The sequence below is a fragment of the Nelumbo lutea genome, chromosome 6 (assembly GCF_056320005.1).
Source record: "Nelumbo lutea isolate HS-2025 chromosome 6, American lotus-T2T, whole genome shotgun sequence".
NCBI classification, from domain to species: Eukaryota; Viridiplantae; Streptophyta; class Magnoliopsida; order Proteales; family Nelumbonaceae; genus Nelumbo; species Nelumbo lutea.
The window spans coordinates 23570564-23587349 of NC_142689.1; the positions used below are offsets into that span (position 1 = coordinate 23570564).

General features: G+C 37.4%; 1 protein-coding gene across 15 annotated transcripts in view; it reads right to left on the bottom strand.

Moving 5' to 3' along the window:
* Positions 1–16786, bottom strand: part of NRPD1A (nuclear RNA polymerase D1A) — a 68208-nt gene that overhangs the window by 25162 nt on the left and 26260 nt on the right. For all 15 annotated transcript variants that reach the window (XM_088947995.1, XM_088947994.1, XM_088947996.1 and 12 more), the window contains 9 exons: positions 16445–16600; positions 16211–16306; positions 14210–16120; positions 9624–9793; positions 9371–9437; positions 9095–9273; positions 4483–4625; positions 346–605; positions 59–232 (listed from right to left, as the gene is read on the bottom strand). In XM_088947995.1, the coding sequence (XP_088804121.1) occupies positions 59–232; positions 346–605; positions 4483–4625; positions 9095–9273; positions 9371–9437; positions 9624–9793; positions 14210–16120; positions 16211–16306; positions 16445–16600 (3156 nt within the window). The remainder of the gene's footprint in view (positions 1–58; positions 233–345; positions 606–4482; positions 4626–9094; positions 9274–9370; positions 9438–9623; positions 9794–14209; positions 16121–16210; positions 16307–16444; positions 16601–16786) is intronic.

Sequence of the window (16786 nt, forward strand, 5' to 3'; positions counted from 1 at the left end):
ATCTATACGATAACAAAAAAGAACATAAAAAAAAAGGAGATGGAGAAAAGAAACTAACAGAAAAGCATGCTTGCATGAAGGGAGATGAGACAGATGCTTGATCCATTTGTCTTTTTATTCCTTTAGCACTTAAGCTAAGAAACTCCCCTGTAAATGAAAGAGAATTTGCAACTAGAAGCAAGTGCTCGAGCAGTACAGTCTTTCCAATATCAGATAGTGCAAACTTCAAACTCTGCAATGCAAATATCAGATTAAAAAACTTACAAAATTGTTGCTGGATAGCCAAACAAAAGAAGCTAGAATAAGCATAAACAATATCATAAATATTATCCTTAAAAAACTTACCCTCAAAAAATATTTCCATCCAGCATCTATTCCATAAGCACAAACAATATTATAAATATTATCTGGATAGCTGCGTTCCCAATCAATAAGATCCATAACTGGAAGACACGCATTTTGAAGAGAACTCCAGAATTTTGTTCTTTCACAATCTTCTGACATGAAAACCTTCAGATAAAGTTCACCAGAAGAAAACATGTAGGATTTTGAAGACTTAGGTAGATCATTCCACAAAATATCAACACTCTTGAACTCCAAGAATCCTGAAAAATATTTTATTATCTGTCACTGAATTGATAAATATATGCATATGTATGTACTCATGGAGGCAGGCAGGCATTCATATATTTATGTATATCATCAATCCTATCTACATCTGTTATCAGAAATATATCTTTGGAGAGCTGATTGGAGGACATTTTAGTAAATCCACCTGATTTATCCTGTAGCTGAGTCTGACATTTGAAAAGCCAGACATGTCAACTCGTGGACACAAGTCCCTTCAAAGGTGGGATGTCCATGCAACATTGCTGAATACAGGCCTAAACTTCAACCTTTTTTGTACAAAGAGATCACTTTCAGATTCAAAGTTGTGTTCTCATGCTTGTCAGCCCATGATTTTACCACTGCACCAAAAAATGGCCCCTACGATCCCCATACAACTTCACAACTCAAGATCACTCTAGCATGTTTAGCAAAGTTCATGATGCAGAAAACATCCTATCCTTTATTTAATCTTGAAATTCCAAAATAAATGCAGAGTATGGTAAGGTAAGAAGTTTTATAATTTCATCCTACTCCTTAGAATCAGTGCAGCCTAGTTATATGGAAAAGTTGCAAGTAACGAAGTGTCAAGATGGGGAGACAACCATGTAAAACCATTTTAAAACTATAACCATAATTAAAATAGTAAGAAAACCAATTCTTATTATTATCTGTTTTCATTGTTATTAAATATTTCTTATTTCATATAGTAAGATGGTGTATATTTTAAAAAAAATCAGTAATAGTCTTGAATTGGAGACCAAGAGACAAAGAGATAACTCAAATAGGAGTGTAGCTCCTATTTTGTGCTAATAGGAGTGCAAATCAGCGCTTAGCCCTTATCTATTTGCACTGATCATAGATGAATTGACTAAACATATTCAGGAGGAAAGTTCCATAGTGCACAGTGTTTTCTGATGACTTGTCAGCCCATGATTTTACCACTGGACTTTTATGTGATAGGCAAATACAACTTAAACTATAAGGAAAATTCTAAAAACAGTTGTATGGCCAGCTATGTCCTATGAAGCAGAGTGTTGGGCAGTCAAAAAACATGTCCAGAAAATGAGTGGCAGAAATGTGAATGCTAAGTCATCTGGAGGAACTTAGGAGTAGCCCCTAAAGATGATAAAATGAGAGAAAGTAGACTAAGATGGTTTGGTTATGTGCATAGAAGACCATCAACAGCACCAGTGAGAAGAAGTGATTTGTTACAAGTTGAAGAGGCTAGAAGTGCTAGAGGTAGACCAAGAAGGACATGGATAGTAGTAAGAAATGATTTAAGCACTAATAACAGTGGATATGACTTTACATAGAATGGATTGGTGAAACAGGATTCATGTAGCTGACCCCATATCTCAAGGTATGGATGATGACGACGAGTCTTAAATTCAATATAGTATAGGTGAGAGGGAAAAATGTGACTGTAACCACACCCTATTTAAACCATAAACATCAAAGTTTAATCCAATGTTTATTGATCAGCAAATGAAAAGTATTTATCAATTTAAAAGTTATTGATTTAGTACAAACAATCCATCATAGTTTAATCCAATGTTTCTTTTGTTGAACTGCATTTTGATATTTTGTACAGATCCCCTAATTCATGATGCAACCCCCAATTTTGATAACAAATGTTATGTAGACAACTCCTATTTCGGCCTTTTAAAATGGTTAAATTCTAGGTATTGACATGTCGAAAACATGGAAAATTACATTCCCTTATAACTATTAGTGTTTTATTCATCAAGGGGTGATCAAACTTGGCCCAGCTCATAAATTTCCAGGTTCAGGCCCATGCATTTCTTTTCATGTTTTATACATCATATAATTTAAAATTTTATAAATAATTAAAATTCATTTCTTGAGCTGGGATGGCCTAGGTTATGTGCTAAGCCCAACTCAGGCCCAACCAAGCCTGGTTCATGATCTCCCCTAGCCTTATCCCAATTATATGGGGTTGGCTTCATGAATCCTGTTTTGCAATTGCATTCTGTTTAATGCCATATCTATTGTTAAATTATGGGCACTTAAATCATTTCTATCTACTTTGACCATGTCCTTTTTGGTCTACCCCTAGCCCTTCTAGCCCCTTCAACTTGCAACATATTGGTTCTTCCTAAAAGTGCTGTCAGTGGTCTTCTATGCATGTGACCAAACCATCTTAGCCTACTTTCTCTCATTTTATCACCCCATTGGAGCTACTCCTAGGTTCCTTCAAATAACTTTGTTTATGGCTTTATCCTTTCTAGTTTTTCCACTCATTCCTTTTAGTCTAAGAGGTATTCGCCTATTACAAAAGACTCTGGATGCACCCCTCCATTTTGTCCATCACACTTAACTCTATGGGCAACATCCTCAATCTCTCCCTTGTTATGAACTATTGAACCAAGGTACAAAAGGAGGTCACATTGAGTTATCTATCGGTCTCTAATCTTATGTGTACCCTGATTTAGTCTTTATTTTAGAAACTCTTGTTTCTAAGATATTTGTCCATTAATTTCATTTTGCATTTAATCCTTCAATAGTTTCATCAGTTAAGGCAATGACATCAGCAAACAACATACACCATGAGACCTCTTTGTGAATATGCTTTGGTCAACTCATCAAGCTATGGTATTTTATTATTACGGTAATTTAATTTTTTTAATAATATGAGACCCATAAGCATTATGGGCTGCTTTTAACTATCCACTGATAAAAGGTGGCAACAGTCTCCATTTTTTCTTTTCCACATCCATTCTCTCTATTGATTCCATCTGCTCTCAAGTCTCAATCTTTTCTTTTATAGTACTATGAATTTGAATATCCATTTATGTGAGGGTTTGGGAATTCTCATTCCCTTTCTGGATTTCATTCAAGTTTTGAGGAGAGTTTTAATGAATCAAATGTCAATTGAAAACCTGGAAATTTCATGTTATTTTTTTATTGGAAACGGTAACTTCATTAAATAACTTTAAATAACTTTCCAGATTTAAGTACAGCTGTCAATCCCTAAGTAGGTGTTGAGCCCCCAGTTATCTTTCTTACAAAACTGCACAGAACATACTCTCCCTCACAATCCCTTGTTTAGCCAACGTGTCAGCTAAACCATTAGCTGATCTCCTTGTCCATTTGAAGCATGCACCGATCTCCCTTGTTATATTGTGGATTTCCCTTATGGGCTGTCAATAAATCCAGGCTCCCAACTTACCAGAATGCAGCCACTCAATCAACAATTTAGAGTCTCCCTCAATCTCAATTTGGTGTAACCCCAACTGTTTTGCATATCTTACACCTTGAAGCAAGGCCATCACCTCCGCTCTCAATGAGTCTCCCACTCCTATTGGTCCCGAAAACAAAGCAACAATTCTGTCATTTTCATCTCTGAAAACTCCTATACCTGAAGGGCCCAGGTTACCTCTTGAACTCCCATCAAAGTTCAATTTCACTCTTTGTTGTGTTGGTGAGGACCACAATTCCTGCACAGTAGGTTTCATGGAAGTTGTAGAAGCCACCACTTCCCAATTCCTGTAAATGTCTACAGCTGAGAAGTCCTTAAACAAATCCAAAGTTTCATGGAAATTTCATGTTCTTACAGTTTGAGGTTTATAATTTCAAGTCTTAGAACAGTTTTGCAACACTGCAAGGAGTGCCAAGTACCCATGTTAATTTTGAACATCAACATGGCAAGTACACCCAGGGGCTCAAACAAGCCTCTCACCCTTATCATTAATATGACCATATAAGGCCTTTTAAGAAGAAGAAATCAACAGCAGTTGATAAATTGATCATAGAAAAAAGGAAGCCAATAGGGCCACAAGTATATGAAGTTACTAGAAATATCATCTTAGTAGATTGAAAGTCAAAAGGAGAGTAACCTATATGAGAAAAAACCTTTGATTACAGTTCTTGAGAGGAATGGAACAACCAAGTCCCGAACAGTATCCAATTGTTTAGAAGAATCCTTGGTAATCTCAACCATGACTACTATGCAAAAAGTCCTACCATTTTCCCTCTGGTCAATGAAGGTGCAGTCCCTGCCACAAAATAAGCAAGTCAAAAACAAAATGTTATGGTTCAAGATGAGAATAAATAATGGATTCATATCATGGTACGATGAAACTGAAATTGCAATTAATTCTTTCTTGTCATTACCAAGAAAGGTTTTAAACTTTGATTTTGGTGTAAAACTCCATTTAGAAGTGGAATTAATTGATAGAGGTTTATAGAAATTCACAAAAAGATTGTAAAATTATGAATATACTATGACTCAATATACAACTGAAATAATTTTAACAAAGGAAACATAGAATGTTAAAGATATTGCACAACCTGTAATTCATCAGGGATGGATAAATTGACCTCTCTCCCATCTTCTTTAATCTTCTTCTCTTCTGTTTTTATTTTCTTTATTTCAGATTATTGCAGGTGGGATCTACAACTTAAGTATTGAGCTTTAACTATTGTAGGCTTGATAATCCAAAGGGCTGGGGCTAGACCAAAAAGGGCATGCATTGAAGTAGTGAAAAATGGATTTAAGTGCCCATAATTTAACAATGGATATGGCATTTAAACAGAATGGAACGGAAAAACAGGATTTATGATGCCACCCTGTTGGGGATGGGGTTGGGATTTCTAGCCTCAGTGGGGTTCGGGACAGGGACAGGGCGGGGGATTTGAGTTCAGGGTCAGGGATGGGGCGTGCAAAACTCAGCCCCGCCCCGATGCCATTTCTCGTGGTCCAGCTGTTTTGAGGTGCTCCAGATAAGCTAACTAAAGAGGCTAAGGCAGACAGCCCTAAAGACGGGATGACTGATAGCCAATTTAGGCTCTTGGATTTTTCACCAGGCATAGATTAAAGACTCTTTGTGTAGGGCCCACCTCGAAAAGAAGAAGCACATTCATTCAATTGCCTCTCATTAAATGGGATTAAAAATGTGGGCATTACCTCACATGATTTCCAAATTCTTCATTGGCAGATTCCTTTGCTCATGAAGGAGTAGAAGTGGGGACAATACCTTGTTGAGTTAATATTTCCTATGTAGGGTGCTCCCAATGGAGCATGGGTTGTGAAATGTAAAAGTCCATTTTCTTTGTTTGCTCTATACATAACTAGAAAATATCATGTACATAAGCTAATACTTACTTATTATAAATAAAATCTTAGATATTAGGGTAAAAGACTTGAACCTCCCTTACATTTCTCCTAAATACTAAAACCTCCCATCTCATTTTAGAAGTTACTAAGACCTCCCCTTTCAGATACATTAGCTGTAATCAAGGTTTAAAATATCAATACAGGCCAATACGCCGGTAAGGGCATATAGGCCTGTATCGAAGCTCACCCACCCTTTTTTTTCTTTGAAACTGGTTCAGAGGGGTCGGTCTAAGGCTGGTCTACCCCCTGAACCAGGTCACACCCTGATACGACCCCTGTAGGGGCATATCGTTAATCCAACGATACGATATGATACACCCGATGTGCCCAATATACCCTTACAGCTAACAACACTACTACCGATGATATTCAATAAATAAAAATGTTTCTGCACAGAAATATATACTATTAATCAAAAAAACATTGACCTGGAGCAAAAGGTGCTCCTTCGTAGCCACAAACTAGGACTTCACAATACCCTACAGCCCAGGAGAAAGAGACAAGATTCAACCTCTCCTACCAAAGATTCCAGAAACTCTACCAACCAAAGTCAATCCAAATAGGTCAATAAACTCCCTTTTAAGCCCCAAGCGCTAGCTTCAAACTGTCTCTAGATCCATTAATCCAATTTCTCCAGTTGATTAGGGTTTTCAGGAAAATCTCCAAGAACCTGTCTTGGGCCTCAATATAAATGTGTAATCCTCTCCAGAAAACTCCCCCAACTAGGCAACATCAACCTCTAGTCTATCAACAACTTAATTCTCCATGCACACTGTGTATGGGCCTAAGAGAAGAAAACGCAAGATGTGGTAACCAGCACTGATACCAAGTTGCAATAGAAACCAGCAATAATTCTAAGTTAAGAAATAGAAGTAGGAAGAAGAAAGGAGAAGTTCAGGAGGAACAGGAAGAAAAGGGAGGAGGAAGAGAGCTTGATCGTATCTTTCTCTAGTCCTTAATCAACTTTTATTAGATTTTTATTCTAATTAAGTAAATAATTACAACAGTACTCCAGGTAGGGTGGCTGAACTAATCACAGTAAAAGTGTAAAACAAAGAAAATAGGCCCACAACTAAGGCCCATTAAATAAAAAATAAAAGAAAACACTAAGGTCCAATCAGCCCATCAACTCTATAGTTGTAACTTGTAAGAGTTGGTAGGTGATTTCTGGAGTTGATTTGAACTCCCATGACTTGGACCAGCAATTGCACCCTTTCCTTTGGGTCCCCCTATCATTGTTAGTTTGGGACCTAGTAAACCGTTGGCACAATAGGCTCTCTACTTCGTACCCTTTCCTTTATCTAGCAAATTGTGTATGTTTTGTCATTGACCCATCATGCACTAGCGTATGATCTGCATGGTTTTGAAAACCAGACCAGACCGAATGGTTGGACCATTTGACCCTGAAAGCGATGGTCAAAGCGGTTCCATTTCCGGGTTGGTTTTTAAAACCATGATGATCCGAATGACTTGTTGAGCACTTCCGCTGCACACTTTTTCACATTTTATAGAATTCATTGGCTTAGTCCCAAACTCGCTTGACTCCTTGGATAAGCAATTAGTACCGTCGCAACAAAATTCCTACAAAATTTAGAGGAAGGATTTGATTTCAAAATCCAACCAGGCCTGCATTTTCTCCCTTCCAGCATGAAGTCTATCCATTGGAACATGCCACCATGAAGATGCATATTCCTTTTAAGTGAACAGCTACTAGCTTGAATTCAGTTATTGGGAAGATCTAAACATTTTCAGGAAAGTGAATACTCATTCGAACTCACTAGTGCCTAAACCAAAATCAATGAAACTTCAATAGAAAGTATTAGACCCTCAAGCAAGTCACATAGTGCGGTTCATTGGTCAAACATTAATTGACCTTGACCAAAGAGAATATGCCAACAGTCCATGAAAATCCAGCAATTTCTTTGTGTCTTGATGAAGGCCAGCTCCAGATCCAGCAACTTCACAAGTTCTGCACAGAAATGGACCATTTATGTGAACAGTCTTATCTTTTTAACTTTTAATTTTCTTCTTCTGGGGTTTAGTTAAAGATTGCTGAATAAATGAAACAAGTAAAACTACCCAACTTTTGTGATTAACAATTTTGCTTTATCCAGTAGATCTCCGTCTTCGATAAACCCCCTCCTCTTTTCTATGCACACCGCCATGTGTCTCACCTGCAGTTTTTTGATTGCCACTCCTCTTACCATGCCCCATCTATCCATTGATTCCTCTTACCATGTGTCTCACCTCCTCTTTTCTATGATTTAATTCCTCTCGGATTTTCCTGAAAGTCCTAGCAGCAATGCTAACAACAGCCATAATCCTATTCATGGTGATGCAACTTCAATCACAAATAAATATAACAAACGTTTAATTTATGCATATTTGAGATTTTCAAAAAGTAACATTTTTCCTCTTCTATTTTAGAAAAATATCCTTCCTTTTTCTATTATGTCTTTTAGTGATTTACTTGACAAGCGACCATGTTTTGACCAAAATCATATTCTTTTTATGATATAGGTATAGTATTTTATTTGACCAAAGAAAAACTATTGAAATTTGACAAACGTTATGCAAGTTTGACCTAAATTTCAGCCAAAGAAAGCCTCACTTCAGCTACTGTGGAATTACTTTCGCTTTGATGGATATAAAGTTATGTTACCATTACTAATATATAAAATTTAAGCTATGTTATCGTTACCAACATATAAAATTCTAAAGGTGCCATGCACAGAAAAAGCCTTGCGAGTTGACAAGAGCTAATTAGCTAAAAAGATAAAAAGAAAACTGTAGACATCTGATTTTTTCAACACAAAATGCAGAAGGAAAATCATAAGCCTATCTCAACACCAAGAACTCCTTGATGAATATAAACCTAAAATTAGGCTTTACCAAACCATATGGTTTTTGTCTTCACTAGCAGCAGGCCATCGCAGCCCTACTGATGCCATGAAGTAGCACGATAATGTCAGCAGGGTTTGTCTTTTCTCTACACAGAACAAAGAGGTATATGATTGGGAGTATTCTGGCACCAACTTGGAATCAAGAAGAAGAAAGGAGAATGTTCATCTATCAAAAAAATGGAGAATGTTCAGTTGAGAGAAAGAATCATATGTTGGACAGCCACCACCCACTTCTCATTATATTTATATCTACGACAAAAATAACAACTTTACATGAATATCCCCACTAATACTCCAAAATACTATAACAACCATTTGCACAAGCACCATTTGCTCTTCTTCTTTTTCTAGTGTGTCTACTAACTTATGTCTGTTAAAGCAAAAAAGAAATCCCCTTGTGTAACATAATGAGTAATGACATCTGCCTAGGATAGAGGTAGCTTACCTGCTTAAGATCATCAAATTAGGAAGTTTGATTTTTACTTGCTTTCCACTTAACTTGTATTTCTTTCTAAGTTCATTCAATATATTCCGCAGATTTGTTTTTGCTTGTTCTCCAGTGGAGTTCCTTTGAAGAGCATCTATAATAGACTGGATATTTAGTCCTCTCCGTTCCATCATTTCCTGAAAAAGAAACAAATTTACAACTGCAAATGTGAATTAATATATATATATATATATATATATATATCAAAAAACAATATCTTGTGGACTCTACTACCTTGCATACATGAAAGTGGCAAACCCAAGGACTGGCAGACATCTGACTGTGCCTCTGTGGAGAAAAGCTAACAAGGAATATAAAAGAAAAGACATTACATTCTGCACTTCAAAAAGTCCAAACATATTTTTATATTAAATAGAAAACTTATCAATGGAAAAAGTATATGACAAGAACAAACTCAGGTGAAAATTTATTAAAGGCACCTTGCTTCCCCACCAAATAGCCAAAGACAAGTTATTAAAAAACTCACATAACCATGACAGTAGAAACAACATCCGAAAAGAATACTCTCTCCAGATGATTCTTGACTTCAGTAGCACCATATTCAAAGCCACAAATCCATCTTCCAAGTTTCTTGGACAAAAACAGAGATGCAGTTTGATCAGCAGAAGCATTTTTCTGACCACATTCCAACACCTTCTGTGCAATTGAATTGGTACATCATAAAAATTATATATTATCAGGTACTTGCAGACATTAGAGAAACTTTACTATCTGCCATGGTAAATTTAACTACTTCATGTTGAACAGATCAAATGATTACTACTTGGTTGCAATTCAGCCATTTAGGAGCAGAATTGATGAAGAGTGAGGTCTTGTAGATTATAGTAAGAAGAGTAAACCATTATAAAGTTATGAAGTGCATGTTTGGGAGGGCTGAGAAGAACATTTAGATAAGCTGCTTCAGCTGCTTTGAGGCACACCAGATAAAGCCATCTAAAGAGGCCAAAGTGACAGTCCTAAAAATGACTTATTGCATCCAATTTGGGCTCCCCAGATTTTCACCAAACATAGCTTAAAGGCTATTTGGGTAGGGCCCACCTTGAAAAAGTAGAAGCCACTGTGCTCCAGCCCTCCCAAATGGGCACTCAGAATGAACAAAATCAAGAAAAGAAAAGAATGATTCCTGCAAAAAAGAAGGTAACTCTGTTGTGCCATGTCATGATGAAAGAGGCATGAAGATTACAAAGAAGTTAATAACCTTCTAGAATGGCTTATCAAAAAAGAAAAGAAAAGAAAAGAAAGCCCTTTTAGAATGGTCTTGAACATTGAAAGACTAAGTTTGCTTATCATTTGGATTCATAGTTGTCAAGGCAATGCCTAGGCGGGTAGGCGCTTTTTGTCAATGTCCCATCTAGCTTCACATTAGTCACTACCTCACAAAGATTCTCTACAGACCCCTGACTACATCCAAAGTCTGTAGGATATTTTGTCTCACCTCCAGTATGCTCCATTGATCAGATGGAGGCAAACGAAAATAAAAATAAGATACTACTAATAAAAAAACACTAACCTGAGCTTTTTTTGCAACAAAAAACCAGGGTTTCACAGCACCCAATAAAATGGGAGAAATGGGTGAAAAAGAGAACTAATGGCCGCTCCTACCACAGACTCCAGAAACCTCTCCAAACTGTCTCTAAACCCCTTAGTATGATTTCTCCAGTCAGATAGGGTTTCTGGGAAAAATCTCCAAGAACCTGCCTTGGGCCTCAATCTAAGTAATAAAACTTCTCTAGAAATCTCCCCTGACTGGGCCGCATCAATCTTCAATTGGTCAACGGCTTACTTCTCCATACACATTGTGTATGGGCCTAACCGCCTAAGAGAAGAAAAGCAAGAAGTGGGAACCTGCACTGATACCAAGAAGAAAACCAGTCCAACAATTTCTTACTTCTATAAGAAAGAAAAATAAGGAGGAAGAAGAGGGAAGGAGCTGTTCAAGAGAAAGAAGAAGAAGTTGGAAGAAAAGAGGAAAAGAAGAGAGTAGAAAATTGTCCTCTCTCACTCCCTTTAATCCATTTATATATGTGCTGGAATAAATAAAAGAGAAATTACATGGGTCCCCTGGTTAGGCAGCTGCCCCAAATAACATAAGAAATAAATGTGTTAAGGGCCCATAGAGGCAGTCCATTGCAGCAGAAATAAAAAACAATAAATAATTGAACCAAACAAAGGCCCACTCGGCCGAATCTCTTTACAGTAAGATTTCTGATAGATGAATATTTGAAGATGGAAACAAGTTCAAGAGATATCCTCGTCAGGGTTCCAAGTAATACATCTTCTACGTCTTTGAAGAAGCAAGGGAAATCAACAAATCATAGAATGGTAGAAGGTATGCTCTTAATAGGGGCTCCACCCCTTCTTTTTCTTTTTGGGAACAAAAATAGGGGATCTTCCCCTCCTCCTCCACTTCTTTTTCTTACAATTGTCTAAAACCTACCTTGCTGTTAATTTTCCATCACACTCCATTCACATGTTACATCACATGAGTGGTAATTATTTTATAATTCCTAAAATACCCTTAATGTTCACCGCCGCTATTGGAAGTTGCAGCAGTGGTAGTGATTTTGATTTCTGGTATCGTCGTCGCAGGCGACGGTGACCACTGCAACTTCTGAATGGCAAATTGCACTGCCGATGCCAGTGCTTTGGGGAAGCTTTACGGTCCCATCCTCCACTAGTTCTGGCCTCATCCCTCACCCCCCACTGTGATCAGCTCAACATACCCAGGAACTGAAGATCTGAAAGGGATCTGAGACCTTTGGGCATGTATTCCAGTAGGTAGCAGGACACATCTCAGTGGGTCAGCTTCTTTAGAGAGGTGATCCCTGCTGGCAGTTCCTCCAGATTATGACATGCTCTGAGATCCAAGACCATCAATTCCGTCAACTTTTGGATTGAGTCTGGCAGCTTTGTGATTCTCGAAATCCCTTGTAGCCCGAGAAATCTCAGGTTTTTTAGGAGACCCAAGTGATCCAGTAATTGCATCCAGCACCGCTAAATGCTAAAATCCCCAGAGAAATTAATGTATTCATCTTCGTTGCTGCTAAACCAGTCAACAACCGTGCTTGGGAAAATGGAGAAAGAGGGGTCAGATGAGGAATGGGGTGCTGGTGCTCGTGACGGCATCTTTTGTCATCGTTTTGTCCCGTACGGCCATACTCCACCAGTAGCACCAGATCTCACCTCCTCCACACCAGAACCTAACCTCAGAGCAAGGCCTATTTTAGCACCGATGTTTTATACAACCCAGCTGGGAACATAGTAAGCGTCATTCCAGAGTCAACCACCATTCTGCCATATTTGCATTTGGAAAAATTGGAAACCAGGGGTTTTTCATCAGTTGAGTTTTATTTTGAAATTTTGATGAATAGCGAAGGGCAAATTCGATATTTCATTTTTCCGTTACTGTTTACCGGCATGTCAATTGTCAAAAAACTTAGGGTATTTTAAAGACAATATGTAAACAGTAAGGGTACAGTTTGTCAATTTCGTGAACAGTAGGGGTAGTTTCAGAGATTTACCCTTTTCTTTTTTTCAAACAAAAAACAAGGGGTCCTCTTCTTGGAACAAAAAACAAGGGTCTACCCCTTCTTTTTCTTTTTCTGGAAGAAAATTTCTTCATCATTTTTTTGAACTAAAACAAGGACTTTGCCTTCCTTTTACTTCCATTTCAATGGCAAAAATAGAGGTTCATCCACATTTTGTTCTATTTTTTTAGACATTAAGCAATGCCTAGGTAACCAGGCAACTAAGCGCTTCCCTATTTTATTAGTGTGATGTAATATCTATTATGTTCAAGTTTAAGTTATATATCCCATACTTAATTGGGGGCATAAGAGTCCTTATGTACTTAATTAAAAACATATAAATACAATCTGGCCCACTAGAGAAAATTCTCCTCTAGATCGAACCAGTTTTCTTCTCCTCCTCTTCTTTATCTCTTCTCTCACTTTCTTTTGTCTTTATTCTCTGCTAATCTAGGGCTGAAACCAGTACAGATTTGTTATGTAACACATTTCATTCCTGTAAATCCAAAGAGCTTGTTCTTTGTTCTGCAGCCACAAAATTACCAGTTGTGAGTCCCTTTCAATCACATGGTCTAAATGCAGTTTTTCTTTCTTATTATTGGGTTTCTTTTTTTTTCTTGTCATTAGGATGTGGGCCTACTTTTCTTCACTGTTCAGGACTGCTCTACTATATTTCCTCTATCTTTCTCCTCCTCAATATTGCATATTAAAGATGGCTCATGTTCAGGAATCAAGGTTACAAGTGTCACATTCATCCCCACATCAATAATACCCCTAGAACTCTCCCAATGACAATATGAAACCATAATTAAAAATCATCCAAAGCTCCTGGAAGAATACCAATGAGAAACCAAAGTACTAAGGCTTTGTTATTGCCCATTTCAAAAACTGCCTTTCTAATCTCCTCTTGCGCAACTTTTAATAGATCCCTTGTTATTAATTTGGCCAGTGGCTTTTTTTGCACATCTAAATCATTTCAGTGTACTACCTATTGGAGCTACTCCTAGCTTCCCTGTAAATGCACCAATTTATATTTCAATTATCTGTAGTGAAACCACACACCAATCTCAACACCCTCATCTATGCTATACTAATTCATAATCCATACAACCTTACTAGCATCATAGTTCTCTTACAAAATATTCATGTCCCCTCATTACATCTTCTGCACTAACACCAACTCTACTTCAGGTGAATATCCATATGCAATGAAGACATTAAAAACATCCTCTCAATTCTCCTTTATTTATAACACAGAATAGGAGAATATTCATTTCATTTTTCCTTTTCCTGTTATATATATCCAGGAAATACAAGAAATCTTCTTTACATATAAACAAAATGCTGTGTAATATGTTGTATGTTGCACAGCAGAACATAAACACCCCCATAAGAATATTTTACATGGCAAACAGAAAGGTAAAAGCAAGCAAGTCAATAGAACAAAAACACTAGAAACTGCTAATAAAAACAATAAAGTGCTACAACAAAGAAACTAAATCAAATAACTGGTTTAAAAGATGACCTTTAGGTTCAGCAGTGGAGAAATTTCAAGTTTACTTATTGGCTGATCCAGGGCACTGTATGCAGCTTCAGAAATAGAGCAAGCAGATAATGAACCAACAGGTTGACCACCAACTCCATCATAAGCATTTGGACTCCCACCAAATAACCCACAAGGATCTTGAACAGAGTCACCCTTGAAGCAACCATAAGAAAATTGAACAAGTTGATTTCCATAAGCAGTTCTCACTGTTCCATCATAAGCGATATAGAGATCACGCATATAAAACATAAGCTTTCTGGTCAAAGTGCCAGGAAGATCAGCATTCTCACCAAAAGAATTATCACGAGTTGACACTGAGTGAACAAAACATTCAAGTGGGTTTAACCCATCAAGAAAAGAATTTTCAACAACAGCATAGGGTATGTTAGATATACTACATGCAGGAATATCATGAGACTTTTGGTAATTCCAAGAAGCGCAGGAAAGTTTGCATGGAATCTGGAAAGATAACGGAACTGAAGCATGTTGCAAACCAAGACAAAGGCCTTGTTGAACTATTTTCAGCAAATTACCCTTGCTCCCAGCCTTTACCATAGCCAACAATGAGTTATCATTACTGGCATATTGATGGATTAGGCTCTGAATATCATTAAAGGCTTCACGAAAAGAACTAACGGAAACTTGACATAGGACAACCGACTCCTGATTTGAGGGACATTCTTGATCCACTCTATAGCCATTGGTTTTTGTATTCTCTCCATCATATCTCAGAAGGTGCGCCATCTCAGGATCCACCATCAACTGCTTGATATATATTTTCTTCTTTATTTCTTGCAAACCACATCTTACTTCATCAAGCATATTTTTCCGGGAATGTGAATCAGAAGCAATGTAAATATCAGATAAAGAAACACTAAAACCCCCCATTGATATCCACTCACAGAAAACATCCTGAGCAGCAAAAAGGAAGTCAATGGTTCTATTCTGGTAATGATCGACAAGAACAGAGAAAATGCTGCCTGCTCTGCTACGCAACCAAGAAGATTCACCAAAAGAACATAAAAGCTCCCCATTACTGATTTTGACACCACTTGATGGAAAAGCATAATCAAAAGACTGAGGAAGTAGCATGTCAAATAATTGCTTGCCAGTCCAAAGAGGAGCTTCAAGCAATGGTGCTTTTAGAATAACTGGAATCTGCAATTGGTGCGGACACAGCATTTTCAACTGCTGCATTTGGAACATATCCAAGAAAACCCCATTCTGTGTAACCAAATGTGCAGCAGATAAACTATCATGACTCAGTGAGAGCAAGTTTTGACCATTTTGTCCATTAACTAACTGTTTGCTTAAGGCAACAAGCTCCCTGAGCTCCACTCTACAGTCAATAGCTTGAGCAATAAACCCATGAAGGCAATCGCCATCAAAATCCCCAGATAAAGGAGAACAACAAAGTGGGTTTATAGAAACAACTGAGTTTATTGGTAGGACCTTCACAGACAAAGCCATGAGAGAATGCTGATGCACTGAAGGAGGCCTGTTTATTAAAACAATATCACCATCGTCGAGGTGTCTGTATACAATGTCTCCTAATTTCAGTTCACTTGTATCACATAATTGAACCAGTTTACCTTTTCTCCTGATAAAGAAACGTCCCTTTTCAATGAGATGAAACTTTAAATGGTTAATCAGTTTTTCCCAATTATGTACATTAAGATACTCAGGAATTTGTAAATTCTCTGCAACCATTCGTGGTACACCAATTTCACACAAGCTAATTTTCGGGTCTCCAATTACAGTCATACGGAATGCATAATCCGTTCGCTTGCCAAGCATAATTTCTTTGATCCATTTCAAACCACACATACTTGAAACAGAATCATTCTTACCCAAGACAGTGTCCTTTTTAAGTGACTTGTCTGTATGCAGCTGCAACATTAACAGCACAATCATAAAATATAAATTTGTAATTTTAAACTAACAATGGCTAAAAGAACAGAGAAATGAAATTTGACTTGCCTTGGAGACACTTAGACAATTACGAACATGTAAACTGAGCTCATCTGCATGCCTCTTAGAATCAATTAGCTTCTTCATAGCCTTGGTGCGTTCATCCTATAGACCAACAATTAAATGAATACCCAAAAGATAACAACACAATGAAAAGATCACAAATAAAGGACAAGTTGCCATCAGTTCCACAAGAAAAACGAGAACAGAAACATTGTTCTAAAATGAAAAAGGAATACTTACAAAAGCTAATTGGTGGCCATTGGAGGATAAATGTGTCAACTCCATGACACGGTGACAGTTTGGTGTTATAGGAAAGCAAGAAAGGAAAATTGCTTCTGGTCTTAAAACAAATTTCTTTAGGAACCTTAGATCAACACTTTTTAGTAAACAATAAACCTACCAAAAGAAAGAAAGAAGAAATCATATACATGCACAAAGAAAAATGAACTAGGAAGAGATGTCATGATACCTGGACACTGTGCATGCCTAGAATACCAGTGTTGGACACAATACATGCCTAATACAACGCCAGGTGCAGAATGGACCTTCTAGAGTACATAGCATTAACATTTTCTTAAATAT